The sequence below is a fragment of the Pseudophryne corroboree genome, chromosome 11 (assembly GCF_028390025.1).
Source record: "Pseudophryne corroboree isolate aPseCor3 chromosome 11, aPseCor3.hap2, whole genome shotgun sequence".
Classification (NCBI taxonomy): domain Eukaryota; kingdom Metazoa; phylum Chordata; class Amphibia; order Anura; family Myobatrachidae; genus Pseudophryne; species Pseudophryne corroboree.
In genome coordinates, this window is record NC_086454.1 from 20,705,372 (window position 1) to 20,729,154 (window position 23,783).

Consider the following 23,783-nt stretch of genomic DNA (forward strand, 5'->3'; position numbering starts at 1 on the left):
TTTTTTTCTTTCTTCTTTGTACATACTACTATAGAGTATAGTAGCTTACTGTAGCAGTCTGCGGTGCTGCTGAGCTGACAGTGTCCAGCAGGTCCGTCATCAGTCATCATTACCTAATAAATATATTATCTACCTGTCCGGCTGCAGTACTAGTGATATTATATATACATACATATATATATTGATTTCATCTCATTATCAATCATCCAGTCTATATTAGCAGCAGACACAGTACGTTAGTCCACGGCTGTAGCTACCTCTGTGTCGGCACTCGGCAGTCCATCCATAATTGTATACCACCTACCCGTGGTTTTTTTTTTTCTTTCTTCTTTGTACATACTACTATAGAGTATAGTAGCTTACTGTAGCAGTCTGCGGTGCTGCTGAGCTGACAGTGTCCAGCAGGTCCGTCATCAGTCATCATTACCTAATAAATATATTATCTACCTGTCCGGCTGCAGTACTAGTGATATTATATATACATACATATATATATTGATTTCATCTCATTATCAATCATCCAGTCTATATTAGCAGCAGACACAGTACGTTAGTCCACGGCTGTAGCTACCTCTGTGTCGGCACTCAGCAGTCCATCCATAATTGTATACCACCTACCCGTGGTTTTTTTTTTTTCTTTCTTCTTTGTACATACTACTATAGTATAGTAGCTTACTGTAGCAGTCTGCGGTGCTGCTGAGCTGACAGTGTCCAGCAGGTCCGTCATCAGTCATCATTACCTAATAAATATATTATCTACCTGTCCGGCTGCAGTACTAGTGATATTATATATACATACATATATATATTGATTTCATCTCATTATCAATCATCCAGTCTATATTAGCAGCAGACACAGTACGTTAGTCCACGGCTGTAGCTACCTCTGTGTCGGCACTCGGCAGTCCATCCATAATTGTATACCACCTACCCGTGGTTTTTTTTTCCTTTCTTCTTTGTACATACTACTATAGAGTATAGTAGCTTACTGTAGCAGTCTGCGGTGCTGCTGAGCTGACAGTGTCCAGCAGGTCCGTCATCAGTCATCATTACCTAATAAATATATTATCTACCTGTCCGGCTGCAGTACTAGTGATATTATATATACATACATATATATATTGATTTCATCTCATTATCAATCATCCAGTCTATATTAGCAGCAGACACAGTACGTTAGTCCACGGCTGTAGCTACCTCTGTGTCAGCACTCGGCAGTCCATCCATAATTGTATACCACCTACCCGTGGTTTTTTTTTTGAAAATACCAAAAAAATCAGCTCTTCAGTGTGGAGGTATTTCAACAGAAAAGCGGACAACAGGTGTCAAGCCGTGTGTTGCCTTTGTCAAGCTGTAATAAGTAGGGGTAAGGACGTTAACCACCTCGGAACATCCTCCCTTATACGTCACCTGCAGCGCATTCATAATAAGTCAGTGACAAGTTCAAAAACTTTGGGCGACAGCGGAAGCAGTCCACTGACCAGTAAATCCCTTCCTCTTGTAACCAAGCTCACGCAAACCACCCCACCAACTCCCTCAGTGTCAATTTCCTCCTTCCCCAGGAATGCCAATAGTCCTGCAGGCCATGTCACTGGCAATTCTGACGAGTCCTCTCCTGCCTGGGATTCCTCCGATGCATCCTTGCGTGTAACGCCTACTGCTGCTGGCGCTGCTGTTGTTGCTGCTGGGAGTCGATGGTCATCCCAGAGGGGAAGTCGTAAGCCCACTTGTACTCCAGTAAGCAATTGACTGTCCAACAGTCCTTTGCGAGGAAGATGAAATATCACAGCAGTCATCCTGCTGCAAAGCGGATAACTGAGGCCTTGACAACTATGTTGGTGTTAGACGTGCGTCCGGTATCCGCCGTTAGTTCACAGGGAACTAGACAATTTATTGAGGCAGTGTGCCCCCGTTACCAAATACCATCTAGGTTCCACTTCTCTAGGCAGGCGATACCGAGAATGTACACGGACGTCAGAAAAAGACTCACCAGTGTCCTAAGAAATGCAGTTGTACCCAATGTCCACTTAACCACGGACATGTGGACAAGTGGAGCAGGGCAGGGTCAGGACTATATGACTGTGACAGCCCACTGGGTAGATGTATGGACTCCCGCCGCAAGAACAGCAGCGGCGGCACCAGTAGCAGCATCTCGCAAACGCCAACTCTTTCCTAGGCAGGCTACGCTTTGTATCACCGCTTTCCAGAATACGCACACAGCTGAAAACCTCTTACGGCAACTGAGGAAGATCATCGCGGAATGGCTTACCCCAATTGGACTCTCCTGTGGATTTGTGGCATCGGACAACGCCAGCAATATTGTATGTGCATTAAATATTGGCAAATACCAGCACGTCCCATGTTTTGCACATACCTTGAATTTGGTGGTGCAGAATTTTTTAAAAAACGTCAGGGGCGTGCAAGAGATGCTGTCGGTGGCCAGAAGAATTGCGGGACACTTTCGGCGTACAGGCACCACGTACAGAAGACTGGAGCACCACCAAAAACTACTGAACCTGCCCTGCCATCATCTGAAGCAAGAAGTGGTAACGAGGTGGAATTCAACCCTCTATATGCTTCAGAGGTTGGAGGAGCAGCAAAAGGCCATTCAAGCCTATACAATTGAGCACGATATAGGAGGTGGAATGCACCTGTCTCAAGCGCAGTGGAGAATGATTTCAACGTTGTGCAAGGTTCTGATGCCCTTTGAACGTGCCACACGTGAAGTCAGTTCAGACACTGCCAGCCTGAGTCAGGTCATTCCCCTCATCAGGCTTTTGCAGAAGAAGCTGGAGACATTGAAGGAGGAGCTAACACGGAGCGATTCCGCTAGGCATGTGGGACTTGTGGATGGAGCCCTTAATTCGCTTAACAAGGATTCACGGGTGGTCAATCTGTTGAAATCAGAGCACTACATTTTGGCCACCGTGCTCGATCCTAGATTTAAAGCCTACCTTGGATCTCTCTTTCCGGCAGACACAAGTCTGCTGGGGTTGAAAGACCTGCTGGTGAGAAAATTGTCAAGTCAAGCGGAACGCGACCTGTCAACATCTCCTCCTTCACATTCTCCCGCAACTGGGGGTGCGAGGAAAAGGCTCAGAAATCCGAGCCCACCCGCTGGCGGTGATGCAGGGCAGTCTGGAGCGACTGCTGATGCTGACATCTGGTCCGGACTGAAGGACCTGACAACGATTACGGACATGTCGTCTACTGTCACTGCATATGATTCTCTCACCATTGAAAGAATGGTGGAGGATTATATGAGTGACCGCATCCAAGTAGGCACGTCACACAGTCCGTACTTATACTGGCAGGAAAAAGAGGCAATTTGGAGGCCCTTGCACAAACTGGCTTTATTCTACCTAAGTTGCCCTCCCACAAGTGTGTACTCCGAAAGAGTGTTTAGTGCCGCCGCTCACCTTGTCAGCAATCGGCGTACGAGGTTACATCCAGAAAATGTGGAGAAGATGATGTTCATTAAAATGAATTATAATCAATTCCTCCGTGGAGACATTGACCAGCAGCAATTGCCTCCACAAAGTACACAGGGAGCTGAGATGGTGGATTCCAGTGGGGACGAATTGATAATCTGTGAGGAGGGGGATGTACACGGTGATATATCGGAGGATGATGATGAGGTGGACATCTTGCCTCTGTAGAGCCAGTTTGTGCAAGGAGAGATTAATTGCTTCTTTTTTGGTGGGGGTCCAAACCAACCCGTCATTTCAGTCACAGTCGTGTGGCAGACCCTGTCACTGAAATGATGGGTTGGTTAAAGTGTGCATGTCCTGTTTATACAACATAAGGGTGGGTGGGAGGGCCCAAGGACAATTCCATCTTGCACCTCTTTTTTCTTTAATTTTTCTTTGCGTCATGTGCTGTTTGGGGAGGGTTTTTTGGAAGGGACATCCTGCGTGACACTGCAGTGCCACTCCTAGATGGGCCCGGTGTTTGTGTCGGCCACTAGGGTCGCTTATCTTACTCACACAGCTACCTCATTGCGCCTCTTTTTTTCTTTGCGTCATGTGCTGTTTGGGGAGGGTTTTTTGGAAGGGACATCCTGCGTGACACTGCAGTGACACTCCTAGATGGGCCCGGTGTTTGTGTCGGCCACTAGGGTCGCTTATCTTACTCACACAGCTACCTCATTGCGCCTCTTTTTTTCTTTGCGTCATGTGCTGTTTGGGGAGGGTTTTTTGGAAGGGACATCCTGCGTGACACTGCAGTGACACTCCTAGATGGGCCCGGTGTTTGTGTCGGCCACTAGGGTCGCTTATCTTACTCACACAGCTACCTCATTGCGCCTCTTTTTTTCTTTGCGTCATGTGCTGTTTGGGGAGGGTTTTTTGGAAGGGACATCCTGCGTGACACTGCAGTGCCACTCCTAGATGGGCCCGGTGTTTGTGTCGGCCACTAGGGTCGCTTATCTTACTCACACAGCTACCTCATTGCGCCTCTTTTTTTCTTTGCGTCATGTGCTGTTTGGGGAGGGTTTTTTGGAAGGGACATCCTGCGTGACACTGCAGTGACACTCCTAGATGGGCCCGGTGTTTGTGTCGGCCACTAGGGTCGCTTATCTTACTCACACAGCTACCTCATTGCGCCTCTTTTTTTCTTTGCGTCATGTGCTGTTTGGGGAGGGTTTTTTGGAAGGGACATCCTGCGTGACACTGCAGTGACACTCCTAGATGGGCCCGGTGTTTGTGTCGGCCACTAGGGTCGCTAATCTTACTCACACAGCTACCTCATTGCGCCTCTTTTTTTCTTTGCGTCATGTGCTGTTTGGGGAGGGTTTTTTGGAAGGGACATCCTGCGTGACACTGCAGTGACACTCCTAGATGGGCCCGGTGTTTGTGTCGGCCACTAGGGTCGCTTAGCTTAGTCATCCAGCGACCTAGGTGCAAATTTTAGGACTAAAAATAATATTGTGAGGTGTGAGGTATTCAGAATAGACTGAAAATGAGTGTAAATTATGGTTTTTGAGGTTAATAATACTTTGGGATCAAAATGACCCCCAAATTCTATGATTTAAGCTGTTTTTTAGTGTTTTTTGAAAAAAACACCCGAATCCAAAACACACCCGAATCCGACAAAAAAAATTCGGTGAGGTTTTGCCAAAACGCGGTCGAACCCAAAACACGGCCGCGGAACCGAACCCAAAACCAAAACACAAAACCCGAAAAATTTCCGGCGCTCATCTCTAATAAATATATATATATATATATATATATAATGTGTGTGTTGCATTATGGGCAGCACATCCATCAATATAGTATACAGCCCTGGTGCCCTCCGTAGGTAACCCTACGGAGCATGGGAGCGGGGAGGACCCACCAACATGCCCCAGCCGCAAGCCACCTCAGCTCCACTGTACAGAGCTTCAGAGCGGGGAGGACCCGCCAACATGCCCCAGCCACCGGCGCCGCTCAGCTCCATTGCCCAGCCGCTGCCCACCCCAGCACATCAGCACCAGCCAGTGTCACAAAGGACAGCGGGGAGAGATGGTAAGTGTCTGTCTGTCGTAATGTGTAAAAAGGGCACACTGTCTGCCGTAATGTGTAAAAAGGGCACACTGTCTGCCGTAATGTGTAAAAAGGGCACACTGTCTGCCGTAATGTGTAAAAAGGGGGACGCTGTCTGCCGTAATGTGTAAAAAGGGGGACGCTGTCTGCCGTAATTTGTAAAAAGGTGGATGCTGTCTGCCGTAATGTGTACAAAGGGGACGCTGTCTGCCGTAATGTGTAAAAAGGGGTTCTACCTGGTGTAGTGGCGCTACTGTATGGTGTAATTTGAATAATGGAGACTACTGTGCACCGTAGTATGAATTGGTATTATTTTGTGGCCAGACCCTTTCCCCATGAAGCCACACCCCTAATTTTTTTTGTGCGCGCCTAAGGCGCGCACTGCCCATGTTTTGCATGAGGTGGTGGGGGGGGGGGCGCCAATGCCGTTTCTTGCACACAGCGCTAAAATGCCTAGTTACGGCACTGGTGAAGGTAGCAGATGTCATCATAATGCACAAAAGAAAGGAATCAGCGACTGCATATGCGCCAAATCACTAACTGATGGCGACCGCTCCTGCAAAAGGATTCATCCGTTTGCTGGAGGACCACACTATCCGTCAGATGAGACTTTCTGAGAGGTGACCATGTCTGTGTGAGTGCCATGGTAGTGTTGTGGTATGTAATCCAGCTTCCATGCGCAATTGTAACACTCGGACAGAGATAGGACGTCTGGTTCTGATGGATATTTTGCAGCTAGCAGGGGGTTGGTGCAATCTCTGATACTACTTATCCCAGTTGCGTCGGTAGGTGGATTCCCGGTGGGTAGGACGGGCTTCCACTTTCAGTCGCACTGATTTTCTGCTCACTTCTGCAGATTCTCACATTAGTGTATGACAGTAAGTAGAATGCCGCAGTAAAGCGGTCGTACATGGATGCGACTAATAAATAGGCCCTATGGGGGTTATTCAGAGTTGTTAGCAAACCATAAAAAGTTAGCAATTGGGCAAAACCATGTGCAGTGCAGGGGAGGCAGATGTAACATGTGCAGAGAGAGTTAGATTTGGGTGAGTTATATGTTTCTGTTCAGGGTAAATACTGGCTGCTTTATTTTTACACTGCAATGTAGATTTCAGTTTGAACACACCCCACCCAAATCTAACTCTCTCTGCACATGTTACATCTGCCCCACCTGCACTGCACATGATTTTACCCATTAGTGCGCTGTTTTGTGATTCCTTGATCTTGCCTATCGGGCGATTGGCCGTGTCTGTGATGTCACTAAGCAGTCCGAATGGCCACATCTACCTTACCTTCCTTGTATGTAACGTATGGGTCACACAACCCAGTGCACAATGCTGGATATTTGTAGGTAAAACATAATAATATCAGATATGTGACAGAGCTTGAAGGAATGAATAACCGGCTGAGGAGAACGCACACATTGCACAACACTAAGCATTTGTATTACTCCTCCTGTACCTCAGCTGCTGCAGCGCACAGTGCCCGGGGGTATGGGTCATTAGATTGACCACACTTAGGTCAACAGTCATTAAGTCAACCACTATTGGTCGACATGCATTAGGTCGACATGAGTTTTTTTTAAGTTTTTTGGGTGTCGTTTTCTTCGCAAAAAAAGTGACCGGGATCCCCAATTAGTGCACCGTGTCCCCTGGCATGGCTCATTTCGCTCAGCAAGCTTCGGGCGAGGTGCCTCGCTCCGCTACCGCTGCCCTCGGCACAAGTTACCGTTCCTAATCGTAGTCCGCGTGGATCGTAAAGCATGAAAAATGAAAAAAAAATTATTATTTTTTTGAAAAATGCATGTCGACTTTTTCCATGTCGTCCTAGTACATGACAACCTAGTGACCATGTCGACCTAATACATATCGACCAATAGTGGTCGACCTAATGACCGTATCTTGTGCCCGGGGGTGACAGAGAATGTGAGATGTACCTGTTCCTGGGCAGCAGATGAGGAACAGCCGTAACGTGATCCAGAATGTCAGGACGACCTCCCTTGTGGATTTTGTGCTGGATCCCATGCTGATGACAGAGCAGTCCTAGGTCCCCCTTCATTAAACGCAGACATGGAGCCCCAGTGCCCCACCCAAAGCACGGGCACTGCAGTCTCACTCTCCACTCCGGAACTCTGTACTCAGCACAAATACTTTTACTTTCTTTTTGAGTCGCGTCTTCTACTCTTAAAGTGAAAGCAGCTATTTCTGTCACTGCAGACATGATGTAATGCAGCCCATACACTTGTGTGATATCAGGTACAATCCTTCAATTTAGACCGCATCTTGAGATAAATCGAAGGATTGTATGCACATTTTAAGTACCATGCGACGTGATGCGCAGGCACGCCGCTCGAATCTCGCGTCTCAAGATAGTATGTGCGGCACTTAATATTTATCGAATCGCGGCGTGATCGCATGCTGTTTTTTACCACTTTTGATTTATTACACTGCGATGTGCGATCTGTGAAGACAGGAGCGGACTTCCTGGCCACGCCTCTTCCCCTCACTGCGCACATGACTGGAGAGGAGGCTGCAAGCACGCTGCTGAGCTCCCAAACACCGCACAAGGTAGGCAGGCTATACCACTGGCCACCAATGACTATTATGATGTTTTACCACCACTGCCCACCATTATGCTGCTCTACCCATCATTATACTGGCCCCCTGCCCAGAATGCTGCACCACTGCAAGCCACTGGCCACGCCCTAAATGCCATTATACTGCGCCACTGGCCACCATTATGCTGCTCTATTCATCATTATACTGGCCCCCTGCCCAAAACGCTGCACCACTGCAAGCCCCAGGCCACGCCCTAAATGCCATTATACTGCGCCACTGGCCACCAATATGCTGCTGCACCCACCCTTATACTGGCCCCTACCCAGAATGCTGCCCCACTGCAAGCCCCTGTCCGCGCCCGGTCCGCCATTATACTGCCCCACTGCAAGCCACTGCCCACCATTATGCTGCTGCACCCTGCACATCAATATATTATCACAACATATTTCAGATAACTCACAGCAGTAACTAGAAAACAAACTCTATTTAACCAGAATAATACTAGAAAACAAACTGAGGAGTGTCTGTGGCTGACGTCCTCACCAGACTACAGCAACAAACAGAAGAGGGAGGCTGCTTATACCCGCATGGTGGAGTATTCCAAGCCCACCTTCTTTGTGGCCTCGGTGGCCTGGGTCCGGAAGAAAATCGCCAATATACGAACAGTCTTTGTAAAAGAGAACCGCAAGGTGGAGGAGTCCAAGAGGTCAGGGGACGGTGTAGACAAGGTGTATGTACCGCAGTTGTGGTACTAGAAAGAACTACACTTCCTCCTGGAGAAACGGTCAGCTAAGGAGTCCCTAGTGGTGATGGCAGAGTCTGAGGAGGGAAGTCTGGATGTGGAGGAGGCCGAAAGGGTAAATGTTTTTACCTAACATATTCCTCCTTCCCCATTGAAAAGGCATTATATTTTTCACAGACCACTTTTGCCCTTGCAGTGCCACGTATAGTTGCTGCAGGTGGTCCCACCGAGGAAATCAGCACTTTCACCACTGGCTGGTTGGGGTCTTCCGGTCCTGCTGGGAGCAAAGGCATTTGCCTCGTGGCCTTGCGTCGGAGCGTGTTGTGTAGTGTACAGCATGCTGTTACTACACAGTCAATTTTGTACTGCCTCATGTTGATGGGTTGGTGGAAGATCCTGAACCGGTTGCTGAGAATGCCAAATGCATTCTGAACAACCCTGTGGGCCCTAGAAGGCGGTAGTTGAAAATGCGCCTATCGTGGTTCAGGACTCTTTGCGGGTAGGGCTTCATTATGTGTTCGTGCAGTGCGAAGGCCTCATCTGCCACAAACACAAATCTCAAGCCCATTCTTTGTTTGCTCCATAGGCGGCAGATGAATGGAGTTGGTGGTGAGCCTATCATAGAAGCGGGTATTTTTCAACGATCCACCATCCGAGCAACGACCATTTTTCCCAACATCCAGGAAAATAAATTCATAGTTTGCATTGACCACCGGCATGAGAACAATGCTAAAGTAGCCCTTGTAATTGTAGTAGTCCGACCCGCTGTTGGTGGGTTTGGTGATGCGCACATGTTTCCCATCTATCGCACCGCCACAGTTTGGGAAATTCCAGCACCTGTCAAAGTCCTCTGCAATAGCTTTCCATTCTTCCACGCTTGTAGGGAACTGTAAAAGAAAAAAAAAGTTTGAATAATTACTGATTATGTTTTATTTTACCCTACAGACACCTGAAGACCTCAGCCGTACCCTTGACCTCAACAACACAACACCGGAGGAACCAAAATCTCCACAGCTTCAGGGTTCCAGGAGAAAGCCACGGAAAACCAAATTTGTTGAAGACCCGCTACTATTGGGGGCCCGTTCACAGCTGCTCCAGAAACCTGATGAATTTGATGACTTTGCGTCATATGTTAGCAAAACAATGCGTAAGGATTCCGAGCAGCAGCAAGTAGAGTGCCAGCGCCTGGTGTCACAGGTTTTGCACCAAACGCTCTCAGGACAACTGACACCAGAGTGGAAAGTTCATGGGCCAGAACCTCAAGCACCTGCTCCTCATCTCCCATTAACCTTCAGTTCACCACCCACCTACTCTTCCTCCAGTACCCATCCTCCTCAAACCCCTCCTCCTCAAACCAGTCACCCTTCCCGTTATCATCAACCCGCACCCCCATCCACCCACCCTTCCCCCACTATCCAATCTCCTCCTCAATCCAGCTACCCTTCCCAAGCCAGCCACACATCCACCGTGCCCTCCGCAATTTTGACCTCCTTGATGTCAGAGGGGGATCAGGAGGATCACAAGTCTCTTTCAAATGTAGGGTGATTCTCATTTACTGCCGCCCTTACCAACAGATGTGGTGCATTCTGATACTACGGCAGGGATTTGCAGTCAGGGGAGGCAGGGGAGGCAGTGCCTCCCCTGTCATTAATGATTAAAATATTATAGAGAAGATACTTTTGACACATATTCTGTGTCATGAGTATCTGCTTTATATTATCCTAATCATTACTCCTGGGAAAATGTGTTTGGGAGGCACCGATCGTGGTGCATCCCTGTCAGAAAGGGAAAGGTATGGGGAGCGGGGGGCGGACGCGGGCCGGACCTAGCCCAATGAAATAACATGGGAAAGCAGCACCATTAGAGGTGCCGCTTTCACACAGGGACATGCTTTCAACCTATGAAAGCACGCCCCTGTCAGTCAGGCCACGGTGATTGGCCAGCAGATCCATCACTGGATCCGCTGTCAATCACTGTTGTGGGCGCGGCGGAGGTGCGGGCGTCGGCAGAGGTGCGGGCAGCGGAGGTGCGGGCGACGGGTCGTGGAGGAGGCGCGGGCGGCGATGCAGAATTTGGGCAGCGGAGCGGTTCCAATTTCAAAAATGGGGCCTCAGCGTCATTTTGAAATTCAAGATGGCCGCCGCGAGCCAGTCACTGCTTGCTGCGTCATCGCCCCTACCCCTCCGGCTGACTAATATAAGTCAGCGCGAGGGAGCTGCTGTCAGTCCGACGGCGGAGGAGGAGCGGAGAAGAGCTCCTAAAGGCAGAAGACGCAGTGGAAGTCTTGGATGGGCGGCGGCTATGCAAAAGAGCTTTAGGGCCGCCGCCTCCCAAGTGAAGACGCTGGAGGAAGACGCTGGAAGCCCTGGGGAGGTGGCGCCCCCCCAGGTGAAGACTCCGGAAGCCCTGGGGAGGCGGCGGCCATGCAAAAGAGCTTAAAGGCTGCCGCCCCCAGGTGAAGACCCTGACTAATTAACTTTTTTTTTTAAAGACTGTGGTGTTTTTATTTTAATATTTTCTTTACAGGTGGACAACAGGTGCCAGCAGGCCATTTACATACCCTCCAACATTTTACACTGAAAAATCGGTACAAACCCGAAAAAGGGGCGTGGGCGTGGGTAAAGGGGACGTGGCCACGCCCCTTTTCCTATACTTTCAATGGAAGTTTGAAGAGCCAAAAATCGGTACAGACCATGAAAAAAAGGTACTGTACCTATTAAAAAGGTACAGTTGGAGGGTATGCATTTATGTCCGGGCATGCTGGCACTTGTGGTTCTCCAAGTGCCAGCATGCTGGGGCAGGGTGGCCACCTGTAAAGAGCAATATTACTGTTCTTTACAGGTGGACCACAGGTGCCAGCGGGCCATTTATATCCGGGCATGCTGGCACTTGTTGTTCTTTAAGTGTCAGCATGCTGGGGCAGGCTTGCTGGGACCTGTAGGCCACCTGTGAAGAACAATATAAACAATGAACCCCGCACCCACCGCCACCAGGGGTGCGGGGCATAGCACTGGGCTGTCAGCCCAGTGCTGGTTGTTGCTCGGGAGGGGGACCCCATTTTTATTTTTTGGGGTCCCCACTTCCGAGGAATTCCAGCCCTGGGCTGACTGGTTTGGGGGGTATTAATGTTATGGCAGGGGGACCCCATACCGAGTGTCTCCCCTGCTATGGCATTATCCACCCTGGCTGGTTCTGCCTGGTGTTTGTTTCACGAATGTAGGGGGGGGGGCTACACTCCCCCCCCCCCCACTCTATGGGGGGGATGCTAGCTGCTTGTGCCTCCTCAGCCACTGACCTCACCGCACGTCACTGTACTACGGTGAGTGTCACCCTTTCAGGCGGACAATGCACACATGCTGCTAGGGACTGGTTGATGGTACCGGGGACCCATCTTCCTGCCCCTAGCTGCATGTGTACATTGCGACCCTGGCACCGGTGAAACTCAACACCGTAGTATCTGAATGCACCACATCTGTTGGTATATATAAAATTCCTGCTGCCCTGGTATATATACTGCGATAGATGTGGTGCACTATGATATACAGCGTTATAGAGTGCACCACATCTGCGGCAATATCTAGCAATTTATTTTCATTTCATAAATGTAATGATGCAGATTGGCTGCATCATGAAAACCATGGTTAAGAGTGGCACCGCTTTCAGGCGCACAATACAAACATGCTGCTAGGGGCAGGTTGTTGGTGCTGGGGAACCTCAATTTTTCCAGACCCAGGCCACAGTGTTCGCTAAGAAGGTGGGCTTTGCCTACTCCACCAGGCGGTTATAGGCAGTCTGTCTCTTCTGTTTGTTTGTTCAGTCAGTCACCCACAGGCACACTTCCTCATGGTACAGTCTGACATCATGTGCAACTACCACCACATCTCATACTGCACCAGATGCTACTATAAAGAAACTGTTTGAAAAAGTTCAGACATGTTGGCCGCATATTTATAAAAATAGTTATATTTTGATATATATATGGCATTTTTTAACATTTCACGAATGTAATGCTGCCCTTGCTATAGATGCAACAGATGTGGTGCATTCTGATACTGCGGGTTTTGAGTGGCACCGCTACCAGGGGCACAATGCACACATGTAACTTGGTGAAGGTTGATGGTACCGGGGACCCATCTTCCTACCCCAAGTTGCATGTGTGCATTGTGTCCCTGGCTGCGGTGCCACTCAATGGCGTAGTATCATAATGCACCACATTTGTCGCTATATATAGCTGTTTTTTTTTTTTTTTTCATTTCATAAATGTAATGAATGATGCACATGTGCTGCATTATGAAAATGTATACTGTTTGCTAAAGTTTATCCATGTTGGCCACATATTTAATAAAGTTATGTCTTGAAATAAAAAGCATATATTTTTTCTACCAAACTCAGTTTGCAAAATAAAACATTTTGTTATACGACAAGCAATGTGTGGTGTAATTTTCTTTCCTTGCAGTACTTATACTGAACCACTTTCATGATAGCCTTGCAGGTTTCAGGTATGATGTGTCCCAAAGCCTGCGCAGAGATACGGGTCCCAAACTTCAGCTCCTCAAACGACTGTCCAGTAGCAAGGAACCGCAGGGTAGCCACGAGTCTCTCCTCAGCAGGGATAGGAACCCGCCATCTGGTATCCCGCTTCTGTATGAGGGGGGTCACCAGACGCAGCAACTCCTGGAAGGTGTCGTCCTCCATGCGCAGGAATTTGCGGTAGTCATCCGCGTTGTACTCCCTGATCTCATCCAGGAGGGGCATGTAGGAGCGAGTAGGCCGCTTAAGCAGCCACTCCTTGGTCCAGCAAGATCTCTCCCTCCGCCTTTTCTGGGCCCTCTCCCTGTCTCCCCTCATCTTCAGCACAGAGTAGCACATGAGAGCCTGATATATTAGCGAGTAGAATCCATCTCTACACACAGCAGTATAGAAACACTTCGTGATGCAAGCAGAACAAAGCAGTGCACGGTAGCTAGCAATGTGGAACGAGCAGCAGGTATAAACCAAACTTCTCTAGTCACAAAGCAAACAGAAGTGCACAGAGTTAAAATGGCTGCTTGTTTATACATCCCCCAGATAGCCCAGCCCTCTATTTACATTTTTAAAGATCTTGCAGATAAATGTGGTGTGCTTTTAGTCATCATGCGATGCGTTCGCATTCGATCATCCAATGCCATCTGATTTCTGGTCGTAAGGGTCATGTGATGAATCGCAGGATTGTATGCGCATCGAATGCACAAAAAAAGCACTTTCGATGCGATTTATCTCAAGGTGCGCTTCAAGGGAAATCGGCCCGATATTGCGTTGAATGCATTCGCACAAGTGTGTGGGCACCATAACTGTGACTTGCTACTTGGCATACTTGTCTAGCTTAAAAATATTTGCCTAAAGAGGCGTTCACTTTTAATCAATACATGGGACGCACCTTATTCCCCCACAGACAGCGTGACAACGTTTCCATTGTTTATACATACTCATCTGGCAGGTAATATCCTTAAGCGGGGTCACTACAGCTGGGGCCGCTGTCTGCCTATCTTATATCAGGGCACAGGGATTATTACCACCTGTGGGTTCGACCAATGGTATATCTCTATTGGCTGCACCCACTAACTATTCACGCCGGCACTGTGATATCATTGGAGCATCACGTGGGCACCGTGTTTCCAGAGATCTGTGCACGCGCACTACAGAGGTCGCCAGGAAAATGGCGCTGGTGCAATTCTCGCAGAGATTGGCACATGCGCAGTAGACTGGCACAGTCATAAATGTAATTATCTGAAATTGTCCAGGGTGTATGGGGGTAATATTGGTGACCGATGAAGGATGCACGCTCCCGCACGCCGTTTAGTGATCACCAATATTAAGCAGACATTCAGCTCAACCTGTCAATGTCGGGCTGAGCTGCATGTTCGGGAATGCTGGCGATGACGTCACTGAACATTATCGTTCGCTGGGCAGTGATTTTTGCAGCCCTGCGATCAGATAGTCGCCGCCTACAGGGGAGTGTATTTTAGCTGTGCAAGTAACATAGTGATATAGTTTCTGAGGTTGAAAAAAGACAATTTGTCCATCGAGTTCAACCTATTTTTGTTCTCCTACACTATTATTTTATTAGCACTAACTTTATAGGTTGAAAATGATGAAGAAGTTGGCTGTTATTTAATTATGTTTTTTTAGATATAGTGCACAATCTACCCACCATAACCATGTATATCCTTATCCATTAAGAATTTATCTAGCCCATTCTTAAAAGTGTTAACAGAGTCCGCCATTACTACTCTCTCAGGCAGGGAATTCAAAACACGTATTGTCCTTACTGTGAAGAAACCTTTTCATCTCATTGTGCGAAAACTCCTCTCCTCTAACCTAAGCGGGTGTCCACGTGTCCTCTGTGCTGATCTTACCAAAAACAGATCACCCGCAAACTCTGTGTATTGTCCCCTTATATATTTGTAAATGTTGATCATGTCCCCTCTTAATCGCCTCTTTTCCAGTATAAACATGCCTAGATTAGCAAGCCTTTCCTCGGATTCTAGTGTCTCCATCCCCTTAATCAGTTTGGTTGCCCACCTCTGAACCTTTTCTAGTTCTAGGATAACCTTTTTGTAGTATGGTGCCCATAATTGTGCACAGTATTCGAGATGTGGCCTCACTAGTGATTTATATAATGGGAGTATAACATGTGGCATACTGGAATTTTAACAGATATTGGAAAGTTCCAAAAACCATTTAATTCTTATCAGTGAGTGGGGGAGTTTATGGCCCCAAAACTAGTCAAACCAGTTCTCACAGACCCTACCACATGTAGGGGGTTATGACAGGAAGTGTAGGGTTTTTTTTAGAGGACAAGGAAAAAACACAGGCTAGAATTCAGTGTGAACTGAGGACTGAGATGGAGGGCACAGGCTAAGTGTCCAGGAGAATCGCAGTCTGGGGACTGTGGAACAAGCATGGTACTCCACAGTCCCTGGCATTATGGAACAGCATGTAGGTGCTGCTAGGAAGAGCAAAAGATATCCAGATTTGCAGTGTGAGCGCAGCAACAGCATGAGCAATCAGCGGAAGAAACAAAGGGGACCCCCACTTTCAGGGGTACCCAAGAAGCAGGACGGGAGGTGTGAGACTTCGGGAGAGGACTATCTGGGTGAGTGGTAGGAAACCACGTTTGGCGGCAGGCCCCCAGTAACGTGTCCATGAGAGATCCCGTTTAGATAGAGCCCCTAGCGAATAGGGGAGAGCACACCGAAATGAATCTCAGTTTGCGGACGCCGCACTACTGATTCCCAGAGACTGCGCTGGTATCTACTGTACTGTAATGCTGTCACATCACTGTTAATGCTGTTATTGCCAGTGAAGCAAATGAAAGGAAATGTAACCTGATGTAACCCATATGAATATTACGCTGAAGAGAGGAGAACAAGAAATCAAATGTTATTGTCGTGATAACCCTGTCTGAACTGTGAATAAACTGCTTGCTTATGTGATGAGGTGGCCTCGCATTCAATGCTTTTCAAAATGACTGACGGACCTGGCCCTGCCCGGCTATCACAAACACACTCATCCCTTGCATCAATTCCCCGCTTTATACATGCTAATACCTTGTTTGCTACACTCCTACTTTGGTTACTACTGCTAAGTTTGTTATCTATGAGTACACCTACAATTTTTTCCATACAGAATCCCCTAATTTTACCCCATTTTGTATGTAGGTGTTATTTTTGTTCTTGCTACCACAGTGCATTACCTTACACTTGTCTGTATTGAAGCTCATTCTCCATTTTGCTGCCCATGCTTTCAGTTTATCTAAGTCGTTCTGAAGAGACTCAGCATCTCCCTCCGAATTTATAACCTTACACAGTTTGGTGTCGTCTGCAGAAATTGACACCATGCTCTCTAGACCTACTGTTAGGTCGTTGATGAAAATGTTGAACGAAAGTGGTCCAAGTACAGACCCTTGTGGCACACCACTTAGTACTTCAGTCCAATTTGAAAAAGTTCCATTTACCACAACTCGCTGCTCACTATTATCTAACCAATTTCTAACCCAAGTGCATATTGTGCTGCCTAGCCCCAGTTCTTGTAACTTGTAGATAAGTTTCATGTGTGGTACTGTGTCGAAAGCTTTAGCAAAGTCTAAAAGGATTACATCTACCTCCTTACCCTGATCTAGGTTTGCGCTAACTGTTTCATAAAAGCCTAATAAGTTTGTTTGACATGATCTATCCTTCACAAATCCATGTTGGTCCCTAATAAAAACCTTATTGGCTTCCAAGAACTTCGGTATTCTATCCCTTAAAATACCTTCCAGTACTTTCCCCACAATAGGTGTAAGACTCACTGGTCTATAATTACTTGGATCAGATTTACTTCCCGTTTTGAATATTGGCACAACTTTGGCTATACGCCAATTATTTGAGAGCCATGCCTGATGTAAGCGAGTCCTTGATGATCAAAAACAGTGGTCTTGCTAGTTCAGAGTGAAGCTCCCTGAGAACCGTTGGGTAAATTCCATCGGGACCTAGTGACTTATTAATCCTATTTTTTTTAAATCGTTCACAGACTACTTCCTCGATTAAATAAGCACTTAGCAGTGGGACATTATCGCTGCTGAGGTTAAGTGTTAATCCCCGCATCTGGTCCTCTATTGTGAATACAGATGAGAAGAACTCATTTAATTTTTCCGCTATGTCATTATCATTTTTGATTAGAAGCACCCAGCTTGTCCTTTAAAGGGCCTATACTCACCTTCTTTAATCTTTTGCTGTTGATGTATTTAAAAATATTTTGGGGTGTGTGCGAACGCATGTATAGCAGAGCTGTACAAACAGATCTTGTGCAGTCTCTGCACAGCCCAGGACTTACTCAGCCGCTGCGATCACATCAGCCTGTCCGGGACCGGAATTGACGTCAGACACCCGCCCTGCAAACGCTTGGACACGCATATCGTTTAATGATATAGTCTTCCATCACTGTTAATTCCGAATTGCCCAGTGTGAACCCGCCTTTAGACTGCAGATAATCTGACCGACCCACCCACAGCAGTCTCTGGCACGGCACACAAGCTCTGCTGCCACCACTCCCTATGTACAGCTCAGGGAGAACCAGTGCACACTGTCAGTACACTCCATAGAATAACGTGCAGTATAATCTGGCTGGGGGTACAGCTGGAGATCAAGCATCTCTCTTTCCATACGGTTGATCCTCAAAGTGTGATAACTTGCTATCTTATCCCTTGGGCTTAAAAGCCTTTACTACTGGGCGGACCACTCAGAAAGGGAGTTTAAATTCCACTTTGTATTCTGTCTCTTCTCCTGAGGGGCGGCGGCCTTGAAGCTCTTTTGTGTGCAGAGGTGGGGCAATTTTTGAAAATCCAAGATAGGTGTGGTGAACCATTCGCAACTCGCTGCGTCACCCGTCCCCACCCCATTGTACTGGCTAATATTAGCCAGCGCAAGGCCGGGGAGGCAGTCCGATGGCAGAGGAGGAGCGATGAAGAGCTCCTGAAGATAGAAGATACTATGAAAGTCCTGGATGGGCGTCGGCCATGCAAAAAAGCTTACAGGTTGCCGCCGCCAGGTGAAGAATGCACACCGCCCGCTGCCTAACTCTGCAAGGGGAGGAGCCCCGCTCTTCTCCAGCTGGACCACGTTTATTGCTGCAGTCAGCGGCTTGCCGTAGTAAACGGCCCTGCCATGGGGGGCCCTCCCTCCACCATGGCTGTCACGGCGCCCAGGGCAAGTGCCCTACTTGCCCCACCCTTGTTACGCCACAGTAATTCAAATCCTCTTTCAGTCCTTAACTTTTCTGTGATATTTCATTAGGACATACAGTAATTGCACCCTCACTTCATCAGTCACAGCATCCAGCACAGTTTCATGTAACAAATGCCAGTTTTATGGCATAAATACACCTCATTATAGACAATCTGTGATTACTATAGGTTCTCTGAGCATTGTTTAATCATAACTCATACACATGTCGCATTTTTTTGTATTTAAATTGCCAACTAAATTTCCCCAATCCTGAAATAAAAGAAGTATTGAAGATTCCTATTGGTTTTGATAACGTTTGGGTATTTTAACTCAGAGTTACGTCTCCTTGGTGATTGGCTGAGAGAATACTGACAATATGACTAAACAAATTACCTGGAAATGTGTCAACTCGGAAATGGCTAATTAGGGCAAGGGGACAATTGGATGACAATGACTGGATTACACTTAATTCTAGGAAGGTGACATTCAGACATTAGTCTTATTTCCTTACTCCTTTGTCCCAAATATTAATAGTTTGCAGTAATTGCGATATGTCAATTATTACAGAACTCTTATGGATCATCCAGTACATTGAGCTGCATATTTACCATCTTATCAGTGAGCAGAGGTACCAGTCTTATTACTCTTTCATAAATCCCGTTGTTACTTTAGCCCAGATTTATCTAGCCTTGGAGAATGATAAATTGCACGGTGATAAAGTAGCAACCAATCAGCTCCTAACTCATTTTTCAAACACAGCCTGTAACATGGCAGTTGGGAGCTGATTGGCTGGTTCTGTATCACCATGCTTTTTATCACTCTCCAATGCTTGATAAATGGGGACCTAAAGTGTCTTTCTGACTGTAGAATCATGGATGCTGACTCTAGCCAAGACAAGTAGGACCTGCAGATCCCTAAATTGTGTTCTTCTGGGACTTCAAAACAAATGAAATAGGCTCCAAACTTTTCTGTTTAGTTTTATCTAAAGGATTCTCCTGATATATATCAGCGTAACCATCAAAACTATCTGATCGCATCTTCATGGTCATAATGTGCAGTAATGCTGAATAATGTTTCCTGCCCTGAATTATTTTTTGCAAGATCCCAGAAATGTCTTTTGAGGGACTTCAATGGTTCTAAGTGAATGGATGTTGTCCATGAGGATAGTGAGATAGGGTGAGCCGTTCCCGGATGTGCGCTGTAACTGCCAGGAGTGCGGCCCGCCTCTTTGCGTACTGTAGTGGCGGAAAAAAACAACGAGAAGATCCCATGGCCATTATAAGTGATGCAGTAGAGGGGTTAGCGGTGAGCATGGCGTCCTGGACAAATCTGCTGATCATAGTGCAAGGAGATAGGTGACAGCAGGTGCCCCAAAGTCTATGTAACATGGCAGTCACACGGTGACTATCATGTGTGTAAATACGACCCGTTCTGTAGTAAAACTATCAGATACAATCTCAGATCATGTAATAAGCAGAGATGTGGGCGTTCAGATTTACTTGGTTCTTAACGCTAAATTAGCGCAAGTTTGGATTTATCTGGATTTTTCTTATTGGCTTTTCAAAGCAGGTGACAGCCGGGTAGCCAATAAGATGCCGGTAAATCTGAACCAGCACATCTCTAGCAATAAGTTACTGTTATGTTTCCATGTGTTTAATTTTTCTTACAGTCAATTACAACGTGTTCATGTGTATTAGTATGTTTATGATGATATAATTGACATTTCAAACACTCTTTCTCCATTACAGTCCAATGTAGAAGCGTAAGGTTGTTTCTTGCTCCAGTTTTGCATTATTTTTACATGGAAATGTATCTTATACCAACTCTGTAGTATAAATGGGCAATTCTGACTTTCATGGGGGACTTACTAAAGTTTTCTGCAATATTATTTTTAAAGGGAAATTATGGAGGCAATAAATATCACACGCGTTTTCCCAGACAATCTTTCTCCTCTTTGAGTATATCTTTCATTGTTACGGCCTGCTGTGACTAAGGACAATGCGCCATTACGCCATACTTGCCTACCTGACCCTCTCCATGAGGGAGAAAATGCTCTGTGCCTGGACTTTCCTGGTAATGTATGATTGCCATCACCTGTGGTGAAACACCTTTCTTATCCATTAACTAGCTCACCACAGGTGATGGCAATCATACATTACCAGGAAAGTCCAGGAGAAGAGCATTTTCTCCCTCATGGAGAGGGTCAGGTAGGCAAGTATGCATTACGCCATGTTGGAAGGTTGGACAAAACTGCTATTTATACATTTATATGGTAACCACGGCGCCAGCACGGGTGTAGTCAGACATTTTGGGGCCTAAACCAATAGTCAGAACAATGTGGCCCACTTAAATTTCAGCAGCAGGAGGCAATGGTCGGCACTGTCCAAAGGGCCACAACATGGCGGCTCTCACTGTAGGCGACTACCAGTGTTGCCAACTCTGAAATGAAAAACAAGCAACCGATGACTGAAAAATAAGCCCAAAACAAGCCCAAACCAATCCTAAAAAGCCCCAAAAAAAGCCCAACTCAAGTTTTTTTTTTTTAATATAAAAACAAACATTATTGTTTGTCTTATTAAAATACATATAATTATTTATATAATCTGCCTTTAAGGTCTTTACAATTATATTTATCAGCACAAAACTGGCTTTTACAGAATACTGGAATTTTTATAAATATTATAGTTAGAGTTGTGAATTTAAGATACTATACTTTCATGTTTCCTCTAAAGAAAAATCTCAAGTGAAAATTGCCAACTGTATATACTGTATCTGTGGTTATTTGTATTCACTGTGAAATATTTATTCGATGGAAAGATAAAACAAATAATCTTACAACATCCAACTTTGTACTTCTATGAAATAAATAAAGAGGCCAAATCAAGGTAACAAAAACAAAAGATTATTAAGACAATTTAAAATAATAAATGCATATATAAATATTAAATAGTAACTCAATTAAATAAATAACAAAGGAATTACTGAGAGGTAAAATAAGATTTTACTCACCGGTAAATCTATTTCTCGTAGTCCGTAGTGGATGCTGGGAACTCCGTAAGGACCATGGGGAATAGACGGGCTCCGCAGGAGACTGGGCACTCTAAAAGAAAGATTAGGTACTATCTGGTGTGCACTGGCTCCTCCCTCTATGCCCCTCCTCCAGACCTTAGTTAGGATACTGTGCCCGGAAGAGCTGACACAATAAGGAAGGATTTTGAATCCCGGGTAAGACTCATACCAGCCACACCAATCACACCGTATAACTCGTGATACTATACCCAGTTAACAGTATGAAATATAACTGAGCCTCTCAACAGATGGCTCAACAATAACCCTTTAGTTAGGCAATAACTATAAACAAGTATTGCAGACAATCCGCACTTGGGATGGGCGCCCAGCATCCACTACGGACTACGAGAAATAGATTTACCGGTGAGTAAAATCTTATTTTCTCTGACGTCCTAGTGGATGCTGGGAACTCCGTAAGGACCATGGGGATTATACCAAAGCTCCCAAACGGACGGGAGAGTGCGGATGACTCTGCAGCACCGAATGAGAGAACTCAAGGTCCTCCTCAGCCAGGGTATCAAATTTGTAGAATTTTGCAAACGTGTTTGCCCCTGACCAAGTTGCAGCTCAGCAAAGTTGTAAAGCCGAGACCCCTCGGGCAGCCGCCCAAGATGAGCCCACCTTCCTTGTGGAATGGGCTTTTACTGATTTAGGATGCGGCAATCCAGCCGCAGAATGCGCCAGCTGAATTGTGCTACAAATCCAGCGAGCAATAGTCTGCTTAGAAGCAGGAACACCTATTTTGTTGGGTGCATACAGGATAAAAAGCGAGTCGGTTTTCCTGACTCCAGCCGTCCTGGAAATATAAATTTTTAAGGCCCTGACTACGTCCAGTAACTTGGAATCTTCCAAGTCCCTAGTAGCCGCAGGCACTACAATAGGTTGGTTCAAGTGAAAAGCTGATACCACCTTAGGGAGAAACTGGGGACGAGTCCTCAATTCTGCCCTATCCATATGGAAAATCATATAAGGGCTTTTACATGACAAAGCCGCCAATTCTGACACACGCCTGGCCGCAGCCAAGGCCAATAACATGACCACTTTCCACGTGAGATATTTCCGATCCACAGTTTTAAGTGGCTCAAACCAATGTGATTTCAGGAAAACTCAACCACGTTGAGATCCCTCGGTGCCACAGGAGGCACAAAAGGGGGGCTGAATATGTAGCACTCCCTTTACAAAAGTCTGAACTTCAGGCAGTAAAGCCAGTTCTTTCTGGAAGAAAATCGACAGAGCCGAAATCTGGACCTTAATGTAACCCAATTTTAGGCCCATAGTCACTCCCGACTGTAGGAAGTGCAGAAAACGACCCAGCTGAAATTCCTCTGTTGGGGCCTTCCTGGCCTCACACCACGCAACATATTTTCGCCAAATACGGTGATAATGGTTTGCGGTTACTTCTTTCCTGGCTTTTATCAGCGTAGGAATGACTTCCTCCGGAATGCCCTTTTGCTTTAGGATACGGAATTCAACCGCCATGCCGTCCAACGCAGCCGCGGTAAGTCTTGGAACAGACAGGGCCCCTGCTGTAGCAGATCCTGTCTGAGCGGTAGAGGCCATGGGTCCTCTGATATTATTTCTTGAAGTTCTGGGTACCAAGCTCTTCTTGGCCCATCCGGAACCACGAGTATCGTTCTTACTCCTCGTTTTCTTATTATTCTCAGTACCTTTGGTATGAGAGGCAGAGGAGGGAATACATAAACCGACTGGTACACCCACGGTGTCACTAGAGCGTCCACAGCTATTGCCTGAGGGTCCCTTGACCTGGCGCAATATCTAGTTTTTTTGTTTAGGCGGGACGCCATCATGTCCACCTGTGGCCTTTCCCAACGGTTTACCAACAGTTGGAAGACTTCTGGATGAAGTCCCCACTCTCCCGGGTGTCGGTCGTGTCTGCTGAGGAAGTCTGCTTCCCAGTTGTCCACTCCCGGAATGAACACCGCTGACAGTGCTAAGACGTGATTTTCCGCCCATCGGAGAATCCTTGTGGCTTCTGCCATCGCCATCCTGCTTCTTGTGCCGCCCTGTCGGTTTACATGGGCGACTGCCGTGATGTTGTCTGATTGGATCAGTACCGGCTGGTTTTGAAGCAGAGGCCTTGCCAGACTTAGGGCATTGTAAATGGCCCTCAGTTCCAGAATATTTATGT

General features: G+C 46.7%; 1 protein-coding gene across 2 annotated transcripts in view; it reads right to left on the bottom strand.

The window, feature by feature from the left end:
* Positions 1-7,658, bottom strand: part of LOC134970349 (uncharacterized) — a 65,148-nt gene extending 57,490 nt beyond the window's left edge. For both annotated transcript variants that reach the window (XM_063946360.1, XM_063946359.1), the window contains exon 1: positions 7,459-7,658. In XM_063946360.1, coding sequence (XP_063802430.1) covers positions 7,459-7,546 — 88 coding nt within the window. In that variant the 5' untranslated portion in view covers positions 7,547-7,658. The remainder of the gene's footprint in view (positions 1-7,458) is intronic.
* Between the last annotated feature and the right edge of the window lie 16,125 nt (positions 7,659-23,783).